Below are 20,659 nucleotides of genomic sequence, written 5' to 3'. Positions count from 1 at the left end.
TTATAGCAATAGTAACTTATTTAATCTATTTGTCTTATATTCATCTTGAAGTTTCAATTTTAATCATATTCTTTGGATATCAAGAATCTGATATCAAAACATCTGCAAGCAAACAACCAAACTCAAGAGAGCATCAAGGATTCTACTGGGTCATCTTAAGCTGTTTTTCAGTCATCTGAAGCTAGCAACTTCAAGTTGCATGAAACTAAATGCATACTAGCCTTGCAGGATTGTAGTTTATGATGACAGCTTTGATATGTTTTGCAGGCTCTTCTCTTTAAGACTTTTTGAGTATAGAGACAAATTTAAAAGTAAAAGCTGTCTTAATTCTCTGTTACAGTTTTACAGTACAGATAGTCCTCGACTTACGGCCACAATTAAGCCAAAAATTTATGTTGCAAAGTGCAACATTTGTTAAAAGAGTTTTGCCCTATTTTACGACTTTTTTTGCCATCATTATTAAGTGAATCATTGCAGTTGTTGAGTTACGTTGTTAAATGAACCTGGCTTCCCCATTGAATTTGATTGTCAGAATGCTGCAAAAGGTGATCACATGACCCCGGAACACAACAACTGTCATAAATATGAACCAGTTGACCAAGCATCCTAATTTTGATCATGTGACCATGGGGATGCTGCAGTGGTCATAAGTGTGAAAAAATGGTCATAAGTCACTTTTTTCAATCCTGTTGTAAATTTGAACAGTCACTAAATGAACTATTGTAAGTTGAGGACTACCTGTATTAAAGTTTAGGATGACTGTCTTTATTTCAGTTCTGTCATGAAGTGACAATCATTTATCTACATTTAATAGACAGATATGCCTAACTTTATTAACACTCCAATCTGCTATAGGTACATCTACTTCCTTCTCATCACCATCATCCTCCATGCTACTTTAGAGAGATTAGACTAGTGCTTCTCAACCACAGCAACTTCAGTTCTTTTTGACTGGAGAATTCTAGGAGTTGAAATCTTCACATCTTAAAGTTGCTGAGGTGGATTAGTGGAGGCATTTTGTAGAAATATTTACTCACATAATATCTGATGCTTTCCAAAGCATCAAGTTTATTCTGGCCCTTTTTAAACACAGGTGTAAGTGTTCTTTTGGGGGGGGGAAACACACAAAAAAGATTTTTTAGATATGTTTTAGTGCTGTCTTAAAAAGAATTTTGGATTTGTGCTTCAAAAAAAAGCAATTGAAGGTTGATTGAAAGCAGGAAAAAGCCAGCTTAAATGGGAAAGGAATGAGAGATAACTACTGTATTTCAGTTTTTTAAAAAAGTTATTAAACTAAACAGCCATTCTGTTTAAGTACAGAAGAATTTTTTTAAAAAAAGAAGCAAATTAGCCTGAGCGAAACTATCTGTTTAGACTATTAAAAATTAATACTTAACATAATTCTCCTCACATTAAATATATTGCAGTATTAGATAAACAAATACAGTGCTCGGAACAGTAGAAAGGCATAAATTGAAAAGTAAATAAAATATAAGAGTTGCTTTGTGAGGAAAATAGGAGGAGGAAGTAGTATTAGGTATATATGCCACCTTGAGTTATTTATAAAAACAAGGGATAAAAACAACCTTTTAAAACATGTTTTATATTTCTTCTTTTGGGTAGATGCAATGATATATGAGATAAATATAGATGATGAGATAAATAAAGTATATTTATCTTCATACTATACATAGAATAAATTATGGTATGTTTGTCCAAATTAACTGTTCCACTAGGCTATCAAAAATATATTGATAATATATGTAAACAAAACTTTCATGACCCATTTATGAATCTTAATCTGACACTTGAATATCACGAATCAATATCACAGTCATAATTTCCAAGCCAGGAAGTGATTTACTCTTATCTTATATAGTATACAAGGAAGAAATATAATTGTCAGCCTTGCAAATTTATCCAGACAAGGTGCACAGCTCTATCTTTATTTTAAGGTTACATTAACATAATCTTGCAAATCTGAAACTACATCTCCCTCATCTAGCCTTTAAAGTCCAAGAAACTTGGAAGAATCCCTTCTTAGATGTTTGCCATACTTCATTTGTTCTGCGGGCTCAGCAGTCTCTTATCTTTCATAATCTGAGGCTCTTCTGACTCCCAAAGTCATTCTCACCTCTTACATTAATGGTATTCCAAATTTTTCAATTTTATATATTGACATGTATTCTAGCTGGCAACATTGAGTTTGTGTGCAATTGTTTGTAAACTCAATAGGAATGAGCTACACAGAGCAGAATATATCAATGAACATACACAGAGTGGAACTTACTCTTGGAAAGATAAGTCTAAATATGTATAGAACAGGCACTATTAATCTAGTGAAGTTACCATATGAAGAGTTACCATACTTTGAAAATATCTTATTTAAGAGATTTGTGACTTCTCATTTGTAGTTTTGGGCAACTTTCACAAGTGTTCATTATTGCAATCTATTAGACTGGAAGCAGGAACAGTCAATTTATCAACCATTCATTCAGTAACAATTTAAAGTTTTTAACAGTGCTGAAAAATAACTTTACAACCAAATTACAACATTCATAGCAGGCCTAATTCATATGATAATCATTATAGTCAGCAGTGTGCCTGACTTGTGTTTTTTGTTCTTTTTTATCCTGATTTGGCATACTGCTATTGTATCAGTGATTCTTTAAAATGTCCCTGTAAATAATGTCATAGGTATCTAGTTTATACTTATTATTATAAAATTCATGATTATTTATATAACCCTAAAATCTCCCAGGATGCATGGCAATTAATATGTGGATAGGTCTTTGTGTGTGTATATGCAATAAAAATATACTTCAGTTTTATTTTCCCTCTGACTTATTTTGATGTTTATACTTGTGTTTCTCTATTTAAAAGAGGAAGCTTGGCATAAATTTCATAATAAATACATAACACAATAAATGAATTAGTTGTGATTTGGGAGGGGTGTTATTTTACATAATCTGTAGATTTGGGTAGATTTTATACATTACTTCAGATTATGTTTGGTCACAGGAAAATATTCATGATTTATACTTAATAATATGTGATCAAGCTGTCTTAGTTTAAGATAGAGATTACTCTGTCTGAAGTTTGGAGACCCACACATGAAGATACGATTGCTATGGAGCTAAGCAGATAACAGTAGACAAGATTGCAAGTCAAGATCTTTGCAAAGAGAGCTTGCCTGAATAAGTCAGCTTGAATCTAATTAGTAATAGAGTGATCCAAATTGTTCTAGGAGTTAAAGTCACATAGTGAATCAATCCAATAGTCCAGATTAAATCACGTTAGTAAACAGAAGAACAAGCATCAAAACTAGGAATGTACAAACAAACAGCTGTTTCCAGCAAAGACTAAAGGCAAAGCAGCTACATCAGGGGTCCCCAAACGTGGCAGCTTTAAGATTTGTGGACTTCAACTCCCAGAATTCTCCAGCCAGCTATGCTTGGGGACCCCTGAGCTACATAAATAACTGCAGGTACCTGGCTGCAATTTTTCATTTCTCACTGTTTGCCTAACGAGGAGCCTCATTGAGAAGCATTGCTCTTGCTTGCTGCTACATGCATCTCGTAATGGGGAAGGGGGTGCTAGGGATTGTTCCTCATCATCCAACTGCTCCAGTTGAACAGGAGATGCCTGGGGCTGCTTAGTCTCAAATGAATCCTGGATTGATGATTTCTGAAGCTGCCAATCCAGAAGTTCAGATGGAGCAACATTGTCAAGATCAGATTGTGAATTGTGGCTCATAACAGAGATTGTTCGTAGGACTTGAACCCAGGATATCTTGCTGGTTTTGACATTTTGGCCTTCAAAATAACAGCCTTCAAAATAATTCCGCAGAGTCAGGTTATTTGAAGGACTGTCACCCAATTATATTTCTCCTTCCTACCAGATCCAGTATAGAGGGCATGTTGCAGGTCATTTAGAGAGTTACATTTGGTGGACCCAAAGCAGGCTTTCTTGGCTGTGGCATCCATGTTATTGAACGTCTTCTCCCTGAGATTAGGCTGATACCATCACTCTTGACTCAAGACCTGGTTGTGCCATTAGGCCTAGGTACCCCAGGGAACTGGCAAACTAGTAAAACAACTTGGTTATTATTAAGCCCCTTTTGCCAAGTATTATTTTTTTGCTGCATTTTATATTTTTAAATGTTTTTAATCATAATAATTGTTATTTATGAATGGTTGTTTTTTTAACTTTGTAGTACACTCTAATACACTGCCCAAAGTGACCTGTGAGATGGGCATCTATATAAACTTGAAAAATAAATACAATTGCCTACATAAAGGAAAATAACATTTGATGTAAAATGCTTTTATAAAAACAACAAACAACTGTATACTTTTATCTTTGAAAGAGCTTTGGAAGACAGAAGCTTTCTTATGTAAAGATTGTGTTACCTTTTTGCACAATTCATTTTAAGGGAATTTTTCTTTTTTCCCCCCCTTTTCTTTTGAGAATACTTTCAAAACCTTTTTAAACAGCTGTTCTTCTAATGGAACTTCTGAAAATAAAGAATACATCCTTATATCCTGCTTTGAACATATGAATGGATATTCCTGACTAAATATTTCTATGAAGAATAATATTTAAACTGAGTTATCCTATCTCTAGGTATTAAATTTCAATAGTTAAGTAATTATGGGCAGGTAAAGTAAATATTTATTTAAAACGACTTTCTTTTCTTTCAGGTTTTCAAGGTTGATGTTTTAATAAGTATGATTCTCATGGCTAATCTATGGGGTTAAATTCTCACCATATATATGTCTATATAGATAAATAGCAATTAATGATAAGTGAAAAATTAAATATTCAATTTCTTCCACATTAAAACTGATACTGATTTATTTGAGAATATTATCATTAAGTGCTTAAGGATAACGACAACTTTCTTGTGTTTTTTTAGGACATTTGGGCTTCCAAGACAGTTTTGTCACATCAGGTGTTTTCAGTGTCACTGAGCTAGTAAGAGTCTCTCAAAGTAAGTACAATAATTATGCTACTTATTTCCTTATTGTTTTCTTCGATTAACCCACCTCATTTAATCATTATAAAAATGAAGCTATTAGTTACATATTAAAAGATCCAATTTTACCAAAAAAAAAAATACTTTGCAAGTTTTTTCTTACTGGAAAATGAAACCTGTTTCTAATGTGGCAGGTGTCTGAAAGATACAGTTCATTAGGCTGTTCTAGTATTAACACAAAGTTTTGGCAGACCATTAGAAACTGGGAAGAGTCCATAGAGCCAAGTTTTGTCATATCATTTTATTATTTGTATTTGATGGCAAGAACAAGAATATCTTAGGACCTCTTGTGGCTCAAAACGAGATGTGGATAGTTTGCTGTTTGTGGTACCATGCAAGCATAGACACTTTCAGCATCTGTCATGCTCTGTTCTCTGTTTTTTTTTTAAAGATAATTTAATTTTAAAAACTTAATGGAAGCTCACATGCTTTAGCATAACATTCCAATATCCAGCGTCATTCTGAGCTCATGGAAAGTGCATGGGTGTGTATAATGTATATGTATGTGTGTGTATAAGTGTGTGTCGTGTCCCCCTCCCCCTCCGACAACCGGGTCTAGGAAGTCCGTATCAAGCGTGGCCACGAAGCCTCTGCAGCTTTGCCAAATTCCTTTCAGATTTCTCAGGGCAGGCAGGAATCCAAGTTGTGACTTCAGCAAACTAGATGAGACTTTGCTTGACTCAAGGAATGCCAAAAGCAGGTCCTTTATATAGGCTGTGGGGTGTGGCTCCATGACTCAGCATTTATCCAGGCCTGCCCCTCCCTTCCTTCTGCTGACGTCGCCTCTCAGATCTCCGGAAGCGAGGATCCTCCCACTTTGAATTGTTCTCTGCTGTTTGAGAAAGGGATGGGTCAGAAGGAGTAGGCCCGAGTAATTCCAATCCGTGGCTGACTTCCTCTGATGGATGAGCCAAAGGAACACACGCCATGTGAGTGAGGTTTGTTTGTTCATTCCTGACATCCTGTCCGGGCATGGGGCCAGGACCGGGGGCTGGAGGCATGACAGGCCGTTCATCTTCATTATCAGACTCAGAGTCTGATAGCAGACCCGGGACGAGACGGGAGGGGCCCGGCTGAGGAGAGGAGGAAGGACAAGGCACAACAGTGTGAATGTATATGTACACACACACAAATTGGGTAGTTTCATAACAAGGCTGCCTACCCCCTAATCTAAACCATTTCAATGTGTGTGTGTGTGTGTGTGTGTGTGTGTGTGTGTGTGTGTGTGTACCGTATATTTTTGTTTGTATGTGTGTATGTATATGCACCAGGGGTGGGTTCCACTTATGTTTGCTACTGGTTCGCAACGGGAGCACAAGCTCGTGCATGGCGCTTCTGTGTATGCACAGAGCATCCGTGATGATGTCTTAAATCTGTGCCGCCGTTACTACCAGTTCGCAAGATCCGGACTGAACCGGTAGCAACTCACCAATGATATGCATGCATGCATGTATGTATGTATGTAATATATATGTGTGTGCGTGTGTGTGTTTATATATTGGGTAGTTTCATAAAGAAGCTGCCTACCCCCTAATCCAATGGTGGCTAACCTTTTTGCCATTGTGTGCCAGGACAGGGGGTGCGTGCGTGCCCACACCCATAATTCTATGTGCCCCGCCCCCACGCATGTGCATGCAACGCACCCCACCCTCCACTCCTGCCATGCGATGGCCTGATAGGCCTGTTTTACTCTCACACCTGGCTCCAGACCCTCTCTATGAATCTTGGGAGGGCAAAAACTGCCTTTCCCACAGCCCCTGGAGGCCCTCCAGAGGCCAGAAACTGCCCGTTTACCAACTTTTGGTTGGACAGGAAGTGATGTTGTTCCAGCCTCCAGAGATTCCCGACTACCACCCAGGCTCTCTGGAGGCAGGAAACAGCCTGTTTCCCTACTTCTGGTGGGCCCAGAAGGTCCGAAAATCAGCTGGCAGGCACACACATGCACACCAGGGCTGAGCTTGCGTGCCCACTGATATGGCTATGTGTGCCACCTGTGGCATGCGTGCCATAGGTTCGCCATCACGGCCCTAATCTAAACCATTTCAGTGGCAGTTGATTTGCTTTCAGAATTAAAACACTGATGAACTGGCTAAATAAATATCTTTACAGACAATAGCACAAAGATTGCATGTCTGTTGTCTAGAGACACAGATTTTAGGAACCTTAAGGATAGGTTTCTACCCTGTTGTAAAATCATACCCTTTCTTTGTGAAATAGAAGTTCAAATTTTTCTGTACTCTTAAATGTAACTTAAATTTAGGCTTTCTGAGATCTAACCCATACACAACTCAGTCTTTTTTTTTTAGCCATTCTTTTGACCTTTAAAGAATGCTAATGTCATTAGTCTGAATGGCATGCTGCAGTATGATCATTACCAGTTTGTCAATAATCACTAACAACAGTGAATGAGGAGTACCTGTCACCACCCCATTCTATTGATCAAAGGTTTCTTGGTTGTATTTTACTGTGACACAACCTAGAGTCCAAGGAGACAAGGAGAGTGCTTTTGCTTTGCTTGTTGACAACTGTGCTAGGGCTTAAAAATTTAAAATTATGAAGATTTTCAGCTTAAGTAAAGCCCTGAGTCAAAATTTTACTCCAGTAATTATTGCTGTCTTCATTTTTTGTAGTTTGTTAATAGCAATCCTATTAAAAATTAAAATTATGGTAAAAATTAATACAAATTAAAACTAAATAAAAATGTAAGGTGCAGAAAAGAAAAAATCAGAAAGAAAAAAAGAAAAAATAAGAGCATAATGAAGAAAAAGAAATCGCAACAATTTTAATAACTTATCATCTTTTCTTAAAATACAGTAAATGGTCTCTTTTCCCCATATCTTATCTCTTTATCTATGAACAAATCCTTAAAATCTTGTCAGTCTTCATCAGAAAAGTCCCTTAAGGGTTATCAGAGATAACAACATACCTGTATTAACCTTGATCAAATAAACCAACTTTATATTTCTTCCTTTTACTTCCATCTTGATTAGTCCCTTCAAATAATGTTCTAGAACTTTTCATTTTTTTCTCTGTCTCTTCTCACAAAACTCTCTAAAGAACTTTTAACAAACTTTATTTAGAATAGAATAGAATAGAATAGAATAGAATAGAATAGAATAGAATAGAATAGAATAGAATAGAATAGAATAGAATAGAATAGAATAGAATAGAATTCTTTATTGGCCAAGTATAATTGGACACACAAGGCATTTGTCTTTGGTGGATATGCTCGCAGTGTACATATTTATACATCCAATACATGAAAATTGTCCAGGTCACTCTCTTTGATATTTGTATATTCTTTTTTTTATTATTAAGACATTGGTCCAGGGGTGAAATGCTCCCGCTTTGGACTGGATCGGGCAATCCTGTAGCAATGGGGTGGGTTGTTTGAAGAAATCCGTACTAGCAAAAATCCCTGCCCTGCTCCCCACCCATGCCCACCCAATCGCCCAGTCCCCACTTGCCTACTTGGCAGCTTCCTGCTTCTTTTGGGCTTGCTCCTGCCTTGCTTCGGCTGCTGCAATCAATTGCATCAGCTAGCAACTCGGTCTGCCTGCCTGCAATCCATCTCATCGGTGAGCAACTCAATCTGCCTGCCTTGTCCCTTCAATTGGATAAGTAACTGGTGGGGGGAGCTCTAAAAAATTGGTCACACCCATCCGGTCACCTGACCACCAAGCCATGCCCACAGAACCGGTAGGGAAAATTTATATATATATATATATCTGTCTGTCTGTCTGTCTGTCTGTCTTTGGTTATTCGGGTTTTCTCCCGCGTAAAATTGGAAGTGTCTTGGTGACGTTTCAACAAAATCTCATTCGTCATCTTCAGGCTAGGTGTTTACAGCTTCGTGCTTCTACAGCTTCGTGCTTCTACAGCTTCTTTCTCCTCGTCGAAATGTCGCCAAGACACTTCCAATTTTACGCGGGAGAAAACCCGAATAATCAAAGACCTACATACAAACACCCTCGAAAACCTCAGAATATATATGTGTGTGTGTGTGTGTGTGTGTGTGTGTGTGTGTGTGTGTGTGTGTATGTATATTTATTTATTTATTTATTTATTTATTTATTTATTTATTTATTTATTTATTTATTTATTTATTTATTTTCAAGCAAAAGTATTGTTCCACCAGAAGGAGTCTTTATAATTAATTCCAAAATCTTATTTCAAGTTTATCTGGACTCTTAGTCTGTGACTTTCTAAAATCAAAGTTTCTTTTACTGTTCATTAAGTCCTTAAATTTGTATTTAAAATTACTTTTTCTAAGGTTTGAAGGAAACTCACTTTGTACTATAACTCTTGTCAGTCCCAAGATTCCTAACAGCTGAAAAGCAATCAACAAGCAATTTCCAGAATAGATTAGAAAAAGTGAACCTAGTGTCATTTCAAAGGCACAGATTGCAGTTTGAGCAAGCTGGCTATTCCCTCATCTCCCAGAGCATTAAATTTGCTGGAGACTTACAAGGAGCAACTGTCTGGAGCACTGGTGGGTGATCTCAAGCCCTCTCCCTGTCCAGAGAGGAATTATCGAACAACAGTCTACTCAGTGCAGTTGTCAGCACTGCTTTTCATGGAGTTTTGTCTTCAGTCCACCATTTCTTCCCTGGAAGCCTTTCCTTATATTTTGTAGTTTTAATTGAACAGATTTAGCAGCTAGATCTGATACACCTTTAGAAATACATCCCCATTCATTTCAGTGGAAAGCATTTATCTGCTTGGATGCTATACTTATCAGCAATTTCCCATTTAAACTCTATAGAGATATCTGGGTGTGTATGAGTTCTCAATCTCAGTTTCAGTAAATATCCCATCCAATGAAATATTCTTAAAAGTATTGGCTGAGGATTTCTCCCTAACAAACACATCATTTGAAGAAATATGATTGTGTTTGGCTGCTGCTGATTTTAAATATATACTCAATATTTTAAATTGCTACCCGGTTCCATTAAAATAATAAATCAAAATCTACAAAGGTTAGATAAACTTACAACATCTGGAAAATAGCACTCTGCTGTTGCCATCAGGTATGTTGAACAGTCTTTGCAATAGTGGACTAGAATAAAATCCTTAGATTGGTATAAGGTGGCACCCTAGTGTTTGGGACTCGCAATAATTCTCCTGTTGTACAGCATGAATCACTGTTGCTTAAAAGCAATAAAGACAATAGTGATTGCTCATGTAGAACATGCCTCCCCAAAATCACCTTGGGAGGTGAAACATCCTTTTTATGACTTGAAAACCATTGTAAGGCTCTAGCAAAGCAGCAGCATTTCTCACTGGCAATTTAGTACTGTAGCAACAACCCAGAAGATAAGAGGAGAATGAAATTGCCAAGCAGTCTCAGAGAACACAATGTGTAGCCATTGATCTACCCTTACTACAGGTAGTCCATGACCTATGACCGCAACTGAGCCCAAACTTTCTGTTGCTAAGTGAGACATTTGTTAAGTGGGTTTCGCTCCATTTTTCACCCTGTCTTGACACTGGTTTCAAGTGAACCACTGCAGTTGTTAAATTAGTAATATGGCTGTTAAGTGAATACGGCTTTCCCATTGACTTTGCTTGCCAGAAAAGGTGATCACATGCCTCCTGGACACTGGAACCATTATAAATATGAGTCAGTTGCCAGGCGTCCGAAATTTGATCATGTGACCACGGGGATGCTGCAACGGGCCTCAGTGTGAAAAATGGTCCTAAGTCACTTTTTCAGTGACACTGTAACTTTGAACAGTCACTAAATGAATTGTTGTAAGTTGAAGACTACATGTATTTTGAAATAGGCCACTCCTACTGATCCCATTAGATCCCAATCTATGATATAATTAAAATGGAGTTTCTGCATGATTTTTCCATTGGGCAGTTTCATACTACAAGCTGACTGTCACTCCTCCCCCAAAGTATCAATCATTTAAACTAGCTGATTAGACTATAAATTGGGCAGGGAATATGCATAGCCAAACCACTAGTAATTTAGTTGTCAATACAGATAGTCCTTGACTTATGACCACAATTTCTGTTGCTAAACGAGACAGTTCACTGAGTTTTACTCCATTGTGCTTACTTCATTGCTGCAGTTTTACTCCATTGCCATAGTTGTTAAGTGAATCGTTCCAGTTGTTAAATTAGTAACATGGTGGTTAAATGAATCTAGTTTTTCCATTGACGTTGCGAAAAGATTGCAAAAGGTGATCACATGACCCCAGCACACTGCAAACATCATAAATATGAGTCAAGTTGCTACGGTTCTGGATTTTGGTCATGTGATCATGGGGATACTTCAATGATCGTAAATGTGAAAATGGTCATAAGTCACTTTTTTCATTGCTGAATGAATATAATTAATGAAAATAAGTCACTTTTTTCATTGCTGAATAAATGAATGGTTGTAAGCTGTGGACTACCTTTAAAGATGCTGTATAACAGAGTTGATGGTTGTGAGATCAGAGGGTTGGTGCCCTCACAAGACACCCCTCAAAGTAGGGCATATCCAGTGGTGGGATTCAGCCAGTTCGCACTACTTCGGGAGAACCAGTTGTTAACTTTCTGAGCAGTTTGGTGAACTGGTTGTTGGAAGAAATCATTAGGGCAGAGATCTGGTTGTTAAATTATTTGAATTCCACCACTGGGCATATCCCAAACAGCTTCTCAGTGAGTCTGGGTATTTTTTCATCCTTCTCCCTCAACCAGAAACAGCATGCATGTTTTTGCATTGTTTGACTGTGTTTTAGAGAGCCACCTTCCCACCAGCTGTCTGATCTTCACCTCGAAAATATTATTTTTGAAGCAGTCTGTGTGAGACTGTCCAATGGGGTAAGCAAAGCTGGCTTCTGGGAACACATAGTTTTTGTAGAAGTCAGTCTTCATCAGAGGCAGCAGGGAATAATTTTACATCCCTTTATTCAAAAGGCACTCTATAACTGTGCAACTTATTTCTTTTTCTACATTCTGGTATTTCTTGTTATTTGCTAGAAAGAAGGAGAAGCATGAGCCTTGCCCTCTTACTGCCCTCTACGTTAAAAATTCACTGCAGAACATTTACTCCATTACTTGTGGTAATTCCTTCCTAGATTTTAAAATATTGGATTTCTAGGGTTTTAGAATATTTGGGAGACTGTCAGTGGTTCTCCTCTAAACAATCACCCCTCTAGGGTTGATTATCTGGGGATTGGCCAAATAATTGGTATTTTGATCACCAGTCCTCACTTCATTATGAAAACCTTATATATGAAGAAGAACATACACATTTCAGAATATTGATGCCAATTGCAAGAGATTTATGTATTTTGGGCAGTTTTCAGACAATAACTATCTAAGGTCAAAATGGCAAGTAGGATTTAGACAGAACTTTCCAAAGATATGCTAGGAGACCTGTTTGAATACTCTAACGATATGAGATCATGGAAGTATATAACTCTTGATAAATGGAAATTATGTACAATGGTACCTTGGTACTCATCACTAATTGGTTCCAGGAGGTGCCAAAAATGATGAGTACCAAACAGATTTTTCTCATAAGAAATAATGCAGCCTACACAAGGCAGCCTACACAAGCCTACACAAGAAATAATGCAGCCTACAATAATGCATAAGAAATAATGCAGCCTACACAAGGCAGCCTACACCAACAAGATCTAACTTGTGCTTTGAGTACCAAACAATTTTTTGGGTCAAAATGCTTCGAGTACCAAATTTGATGAGTTAAAGCAGTTGAGTACCAAGGTACCACTGTAGTAACAGTCTGCCTTCATATTTCAAAGGCTTCAAAGGGTTTCCAGCAAAGCCTTTGAACCAGGGCTGACACTTTACTGTGTTCCTTGTTCAGTCTCCTTTAATTAATTAAACATTGATAACATAGTCTTACATTGCATTTGGTCTGTAATTATGCTGTCATCTCAACAATAATGGATTTTAGTAAGAGTTAAACACCACGATGATGATGATGTCAGGACTTTTTGTTTATGTGCAGTCTGAACCAAGAGTTTATTTATTTATTTATTTATTTATTTATTTATTTATTTAATATATTTGCAGTGTCCCAGGCTCATGTGATCACTATTTGAGACCTTCCCAGCTGGCTTCTGGGAACACATAGTTTTTGTAGAAGTCAGTCTTCATCAGAGGCAGCAGGGAATAATTTTACATCCCTTTATTCAAAAGGCACTCTATAACTGTGCAACTTATTTCTTTTTCTACATTCTGGTATTTCTTGTTATTTGCTAGAAAGAAGGAGAAGCATGAGCCTTGCCCTCTTACTGCCCTCTACGTTAAAAATTCACTGCAGAACATTTACTCCATTACTTGTGGTAATTCCTTCCTAGATTTTAAAATATTGGATTTCTAGGGTTTTAGAATATTTGGGAGACTGTCAGTGGTTCTCCTCTAAACAATCACCCCTCTAGGGTTGATTATCTGGGGATTGGCCAAATAATTGGTATTTTGATCACCAGTCCTCACTTCATTATGAAAACCTTATATATGAAGAAGAACATACACATTTCAGAATATTGATGCCAATTGCAAGAGATTTATGTATTTTGGGCAGTTTTCAGACAATAACTATCTAAGGTCAAAATGGCAAGTAGGATTTAGACAGAACTTTCCAAAGATAAGAGACCTGTTTGAATACTCTAATGATATGAGATCATGGAAGTATATAACTCTTGATAAATGGAAATTATGTACAATGGTACCTTGGTACTCATCACTAATTGGTTCCAGGAGGTGCCAAAAATGATGAGTACCAAACAGATTTTTCTCATAAGAAATAATGCAGCCTACAATAATGCATAAGAAATAATGCAGCCTACACAAGAAATAATGCAGCCTACAATAATGCATAAGAAATAATGCAGCCTACACAAGGCAGCCTACACAAGCCTACACAAGCCTACACAAGAAATAATGCAGCCTACACAAGCCTACACAAGGCAGCCTACACAAGGCAGCCTACACAAGAAATAATGCAGCCTACACAAGGCAGCCTACACAAGGCAGCCTACACCAACAAGATCTAACTTGTGCTTTGAGTACCAAACAATTTTTTGGGTCAAAATGCTTCGAGTACCAAATTCGATGAGTTAAAGCAGTTTGAGTACCAAGGTACCACTGTAGTAACAGTCTGCCTTCATATTTCAAAGGCTTCAAAGGGTTTCTAGCAAAGCCTTTGAACCAGGGCTGACACTTTACTGTGTTCCTTGTTCAGTCTCCTTTAATTAATTAAACATTGATAACATAGTCTTACATTGCATTTGGTCTGTAATTATGCTGTCATCTCAACAATAATGGATTTTAGTAAGTGTTAAACAGCATGATGTCAGGACTTTTTGTTTATGTGCAGTCTGAACCAAGAGTTTATTTATTTATTTATTTATTTATTTATTTATTTATTTAATATATTTGCAGTGTCCCAGGCTCATGTGATCACTATTTGAGACCTTCCCAGCTGGCTTCTGATAAGCAAAATCAGTGGGAGATGCCAAATTCTCTTAATGACCTCATCTGTCAAGCTCCAAAACTAAAGACATGCAGAGTTACTGCTAAGCAGTATATCTCCTCTATGGACAACAATCTTGTGAAACTAAAGCTACTACTTGCATCATTAAAGATATACTCTGAAAACTTTTAAGAAGGAACTATCCTGACCCTCTTTCAGGATAGTTCCTCCTTAAAAATATCCAAACTTCCCAAGCAAAGTATCCAAACTTCCCAAGCAAAGTATCCAAACTTCCCAAGCAAAGTATCCAAACTTCCCAAGCAAAGTATCCAAACTTCCCAAGCAAAGTATCCAAACTTCGCTGTCTCTTCCCTCCTGGAAATCCAGACTACATTCCACATCTCATCATTTAACATCTTCAGTGATTCATTTAACCACCATGGCCGAAAAAACAGTCCGTAAAAGCAGGCATGACTCACTTAAAAACAGCCTTGCTTAGCAATGGAAATTCCAGTTGTGGTCGTAACCCAAGAATTTGCCTGGCGTGTTGAAAAATAGACATTTGTGGGATCTATAATTCTTAGGATCCCTTGCATTATACATTAACTGTGTTGATTCCTTATGTAGAACACTGCAAGCTTTCTTCTTTCATTCAAGAGGTAGTTAAATTCAATAGCATGATAGCATGAAAAATATTTATTTATTTAATATATTTGCAGTGTCCCAGGCTCATGTGATCACTATTTGAGACCTTCCCAGCTGGCTTCTGATAAGCAAAATCAGTGGGAGATGCCAAATTCTCTTAATGACCTCATCTGTCAAGCTCCAAAACTAAAGACATGCAGAGTTACTGCTAAGCAGTATATCTCCTCTATGGACAACAATCTTGTGAAACTAAAGCTACTACTTGCATCATTAAAGATATACTCTGAAAACTTTTAAGAAGGAACTATCCTGACCCTCTTTCAGGATAGTTCCTCCTTAAAAATATCCAAACTTCCCAAGCAAAGTATCCAAACTTCGCTGTCTCTTCCCTCCTGGAAATCCAGACTACATTCCACATCTCATCATTTAACATCTTCAGTGATTCATTTAACCACCATGGCCGAAAAAACAGTCCGTAAAAGCAGGCATGACTCACTTAAAAACAGCCTTGCTTAGCAATGGAAATTCCAGTTGTGGTCGTAACCCAAGAATTTGCCTGGCGTGTTGAAAAATAGACATTTGTGGGATCTATAATTCTTAGGATCCCTTGCATTATACATTAACTGTGTTGATTCCTTATGTAGAACACTGCAAGCTTTCTTCTTTCATTCAAGAGGTAGTTAAATTCAATAGCATGATAGCATGAAAAATATTTATTTATTTAATATATTTGCAGTGTCCCAGGCTCATGTGATCACTATTTGAGACCTTCCCAGCTGGCTTCTGATAAGCAAAATCAGTGGGAGATGCCAAATTCTCTTAATGACCTCATCTGTCAAGCTCCAAAACTAAAGACATGCAGAGTTACTGCTAAGCAGTATATCTCCTCTATGGACAACAATCTTGTGAAACTAAAGCTACTACTTGCATCATTAAAGATATACTCTGAAAACTTTTAAGAAGGAACTATCCTGACCCTCTTTCAGGATAGTTCCTCCTTAAAAATATCCAAACTTCCCAACCAAAGTATCCAAACTTCCCAAGCAAAGTATCCAAACTTCCCAAGCAAAGTATCCAAACTTCGCTGTCTCTTCCCTCCTGGAAATCCAGACTACATTCCACATCTCATCATTTAACATCTTCAGTGATTCATTTAACCACCATGGCCGAAAAAACAGTCCGTAAAAGCAGGCATGACTCACTTAAAAACAGCCTTGCTTAGCAATGGAAATTCCAGTTGTGGTCGTAACCCAAGAATTTACCTGGCGTGTTGAAAAATAGACATTTGTGGGATCTATAATTCTTAGGATCCCTTGCATTATACATTAACTGTGTTGATTCCTTATGTAGAACACTGCAAGCTTTCTTCTTTCATTCAAGAGGTAGTTAAATTCAATAGCATGATAGCATGAAAAATATTTATTTGGAAACTTGGCTTTCCACAAAGCCTGCCATTTGAATTCAGACGTAAAAAGGTAAAAGAAAATGGAATTTAATATAAAATAGCTATAGGTTTGAATAGATGTTGTTGCATGCTTTCCTTTTGCATGGCGCTACACTATTCAATGGCAACCCACTCCAACCTTGCTTTCAATCAATATACTATTAAATCAGTATAAAAACTCTCCATAAACTTAGTGGTCACCTATGTATATAAATTAAATTCAGTATAATTAGATGGTCAATAGTGTGCTGTAGAAGTAATGTTAAAAAGATTTTGCATCTGCGATATTATACAAAGCTTTCTTATATAAGCTTAATACACTAGTATGAAAAGACAAAAACCTAGCCACAAATTTCAGCCATATTTTCCACATCTTTTTTCCTCTCTTATTTTGATCAATTGATAAAAGTATCTAATACTGAAAAGATATTATTATTTCTTGTGTCATCCTCATTAAACCAATTTAATATTCTGAAATGTTGTTCTACTTACCAAAATATATGTGGAACCAAAGCCAGTTTTGGCTGATCCATACATTGAAAAGAGATTAATAGTGTAAGCCATAAATGCACAGAACATACACATTTTAAGAGAAAAATATTTATTGACCCGCCCTATAAAATTCAGATAAATGCAACAAAAGGAAAGTACACACTCCTTTTGGGATCAGTAAGAATTCTGTTTTATTTGAAACAATCATCCCAACCCATTGTGCCCCTAAAAATTTTGCTTGCTGCTGGAACTCTTGATTTTACATTTTTATGAATAAATAAATAAAAGTTATAAGCTGAAATATATAAATATATAGTTAATGAATATATTTCTTAAATTTATACTTCCCACTAATTCAGTAATAGAAAAATTGTTAATCACATCATACCAAATCAAGTAGTCAGGCTAAAAGTCTACATTTTATATATATCTATATCTACACACACACACACACACACACACACACACACACACGTATGTATATATATATAAAGGTTGGGTTGTATCTCTTCCATGATATTTGCATGTGCCCCCAAGCTATAAGCTATTAATGTAAAATTAAATGAAGCCTCTTAAATGAGCCTCTTAAATGAGAATATGAAGACAGAAGATATAATTGGAATATAGATTATACATATTTAACTTATCCATATTTAACTGGTAGTAAGTCTAATCAAACTCCAGGCATATGTCTGAACAGATATGCTGTTGATAGTGTTAAAAGATGAGATCATGTGGCTACTTACCTGAGGGCAAGCTTTATCAAATAAGTTTATCATCGTTGATAAAAAGGCTCTCTCTGCATCCTGATTGTGTACATTTTGAGGTTGGTAGGGTTTTGGGCAACAATCTGTTGGCTTGCAAGGTAGTATCTAGATTGCAGAACCTGTCTAGATTAGAATTATCTAGATAAGAGAACCTAGGTTGCACAGAATATGAATATGTTTGGACTAAAATTAGGCTTTGGTTGGGCTTTAAACATACTGACTAAATTAAGAATGATAATCTAGTCTACATTTTATTTTATTTAAAGCAGGGGTGAAATCCAGCAGGTTCTGACAGATTCTGGAGAACCAGTAGCAGAAATTTTGAGCAGTTCGGAGAACCAGCAGTGAAAATTTTGAGTAGTTCAGGGAACCAGCAAATAGAACCTCTGGCTGGCTCCAGAGTTGGGTGGGAATGGAGATTTTTCAATATCCAGAAATGGGAAGGGAATGGGGATTTTGCAGTATCCTTCACTTGCCACGCCCACAGAACCAGTAGTAAATCCAAAAAAATGGGATTTTACCACTGATTTAAAGGTATTACGTAAAAGCCATAACTGATCAAATGTCATGATGGACAGGAGAGTTTAATATTTGTGGATCCGTTTTCTGCTGATTGGGCAACACAATTTTTTTTCAGAATAGAAATGGATTTGTCAAGTTTTGTATGTTATTATTATTAATTTCTTTCTACTTTATTTTGCATCATTTGTAAGAATTGGATGGCATAGAAATCACTCAAGTAAATAAGTAAATAAATACAATAAGATCATTCATATTATTAGGAGTGCAAAAATGTTCAATAAAATTCAGGTTAGGACTGGATCTTATCATTTTAGGTCATACACTTCTTTTCCAAATATTGAGAAACCTTAAAAAACATCAGTCTTAATATAATTCTTTCAAATATCTATTTACATGTTCCAAGAGGAGCCTTGCTGGCTATGCTGTAGGTTTTGAAATATTTTCTGGCATCGCAGGTGGGGACATTGTCCACAATGGAATATTCAGGTATCTTTCTTCTGCTGCGTACCAGACAGTGTGACTGATCCATTTATGTGTACCAAACTCCACCTTTTTAGGTTAGCCTTCTCCAGCCATAGACTTTTGATTTTCAATTATTTTTGAATTATTCTCGATGCCTATCTATTGGTAGATTTGTTTTGGAATTTGGATGAAAAATGATACAATACACTTTTATGTACTATTTGAATCTTTATTTGAAATTTCAGTAGCAATCAGGAAAAGATGGAAACAACATGTAGTTTCTTGTTCTTCCCTTCTGTTCCTTGGTCACCTGAGCACTGGTACATCTAGCCAGCAGAAGAAATGTAAATAAAAAAAGACTGTTTGGTATCAGAGATTTTATTATGTCTTTTCAAAACCTTTTGCAATAGAATTTTTCATAGATTCGGACCTGATTTTTTTTGAAACGTAAGTTGAAGGTCTTTTTAATTGTACTGTATTTCATCAATTAGGTTAATAAAATAAAAATTATATAAAAATATGTGAAGAATGATGCATATGGACTTGTAATACACACAAAGGTATTATATTCCATATGGGAAGATTTGGAATCTGAACTCAACGAATCAGCTCTTAATACAACAAAATTTCCTCCAATCCTTCTTTTGCATCATTGCATCATTCAAGTCATCAGGAATTTATGAAAAAGGCATTTAATAGATGGTACAGGTACCCTTGACTTAATAACAGTTCATTTAGTGAACTGACAGTTAATGACCATTCAAAGTTACGACAACACTGAAAAAAGTGAATTATGACCATTTTTCACATTTATGATTTTTGTAGCATCCCCATAATCAAAATTTAGATGCTTGGCAACTGACTCATACTTTTGACCGTTGCTGTGTCCCAAGCTCGTGTGATCAACTTTTGCAGCCTTTTGACAAGCAAAACCAATGGGGAAGCAGATTCCCTTAACAGTCATGTTACTAACTTATCACCTGTGGTGATTCACTTAACAACTATGCCAAGAAAGGTCATAAAATGGAGCAAACCTCACTTAACAAATGTCTCACTTAACAACAGAAATTTTGGGCTCAAGTCTGGTTGTAAATTGAGGAAAAGCTGTACTTCACCCTTCTAAAATTACTATAGCAATCAAATACTTCCTAGACTGCTTTGAAGGAACTGAAGGCAGATCCCTACATATTAACATCCCTACCAGCAATGCTCATTATTTATTTATTTGGGCAAAGAAATTTAGAAAATTACTTCACAACTGTTGGCAATCAATACTACTTTCTATGTATTGTTTGTATAGTATGCAGCAAAATAAATTAATTCATTTTTCTCTTTTGGTACAAGAAAAAAAACTTGGCAAATCTTTGGGAAACTAAAATATATATTTTTAATTAGTTTAATGATAAGATACATTTTAATTTTGCCTTTATTTTAATTACATTGTTTTTATTCATACATTTTGTCATTTCTGTTTTATCTTGCTATAAGTCATCCTCAGTGCTCTGTGGAGAAATAAAGAGAATATAAATAAGATTATATCTATTTAAAGAGAGAGGGGAGCATTAGAACAGTGCTTTAGAAACCCATCTGGGATTATTTTTTATGAAAAATATGGTAAAAACATCTATACTACTGTATGTAATTTAAAAATCTAAATATGCACTATTGAAAAATTAGCATAGAAACAAAGAATGTTAAAGAAATCATCTAATTATTGATTTACATTTACTTTCACTTTCACAATTATATTAACAAAATGTTTCCTAATCATATTTATCATTCAATAAGTTCAATATTTAATATTGATTTTTTTTAAAAAATTCATTTTCTTTACAATTGTAATTTATTTA

At 36.2% G+C, this 20,659-nt stretch overlaps 1 protein-coding gene across 7 annotated transcripts in view; it reads left to right on the top strand.

Annotated features, from left to right (window-relative positions):
- NFIA (nuclear factor I A) overlaps positions 1–20,659 on the top strand; it is a 336,917-nt gene that overhangs the window by 220,262 nt on the left and 95,996 nt on the right. For all 7 annotated transcript variants that reach the window (XM_058178422.1, XM_058178424.1, XM_058178427.1 and 4 more), the window contains one exon: positions 4,919–4,993. In XM_058178422.1, coding sequence (XP_058034405.1) covers positions 4,919–4,993 — 75 coding nt within the window. The remainder of the gene's footprint in view (positions 1–4,918; positions 4,994–20,659) is intronic.

Source organism: Ahaetulla prasina, chromosome 3 (genome assembly GCF_028640845.1).
Source record: "Ahaetulla prasina isolate Xishuangbanna chromosome 3, ASM2864084v1, whole genome shotgun sequence".
NCBI lineage: Eukaryota > Metazoa > Chordata > Lepidosauria > Squamata > Colubridae > Ahaetulla > Ahaetulla prasina.
The sequence above is the reverse complement of the archived record's forward strand: the minus strand, read 5'-3'. Positions and strand labels throughout refer to the sequence as shown.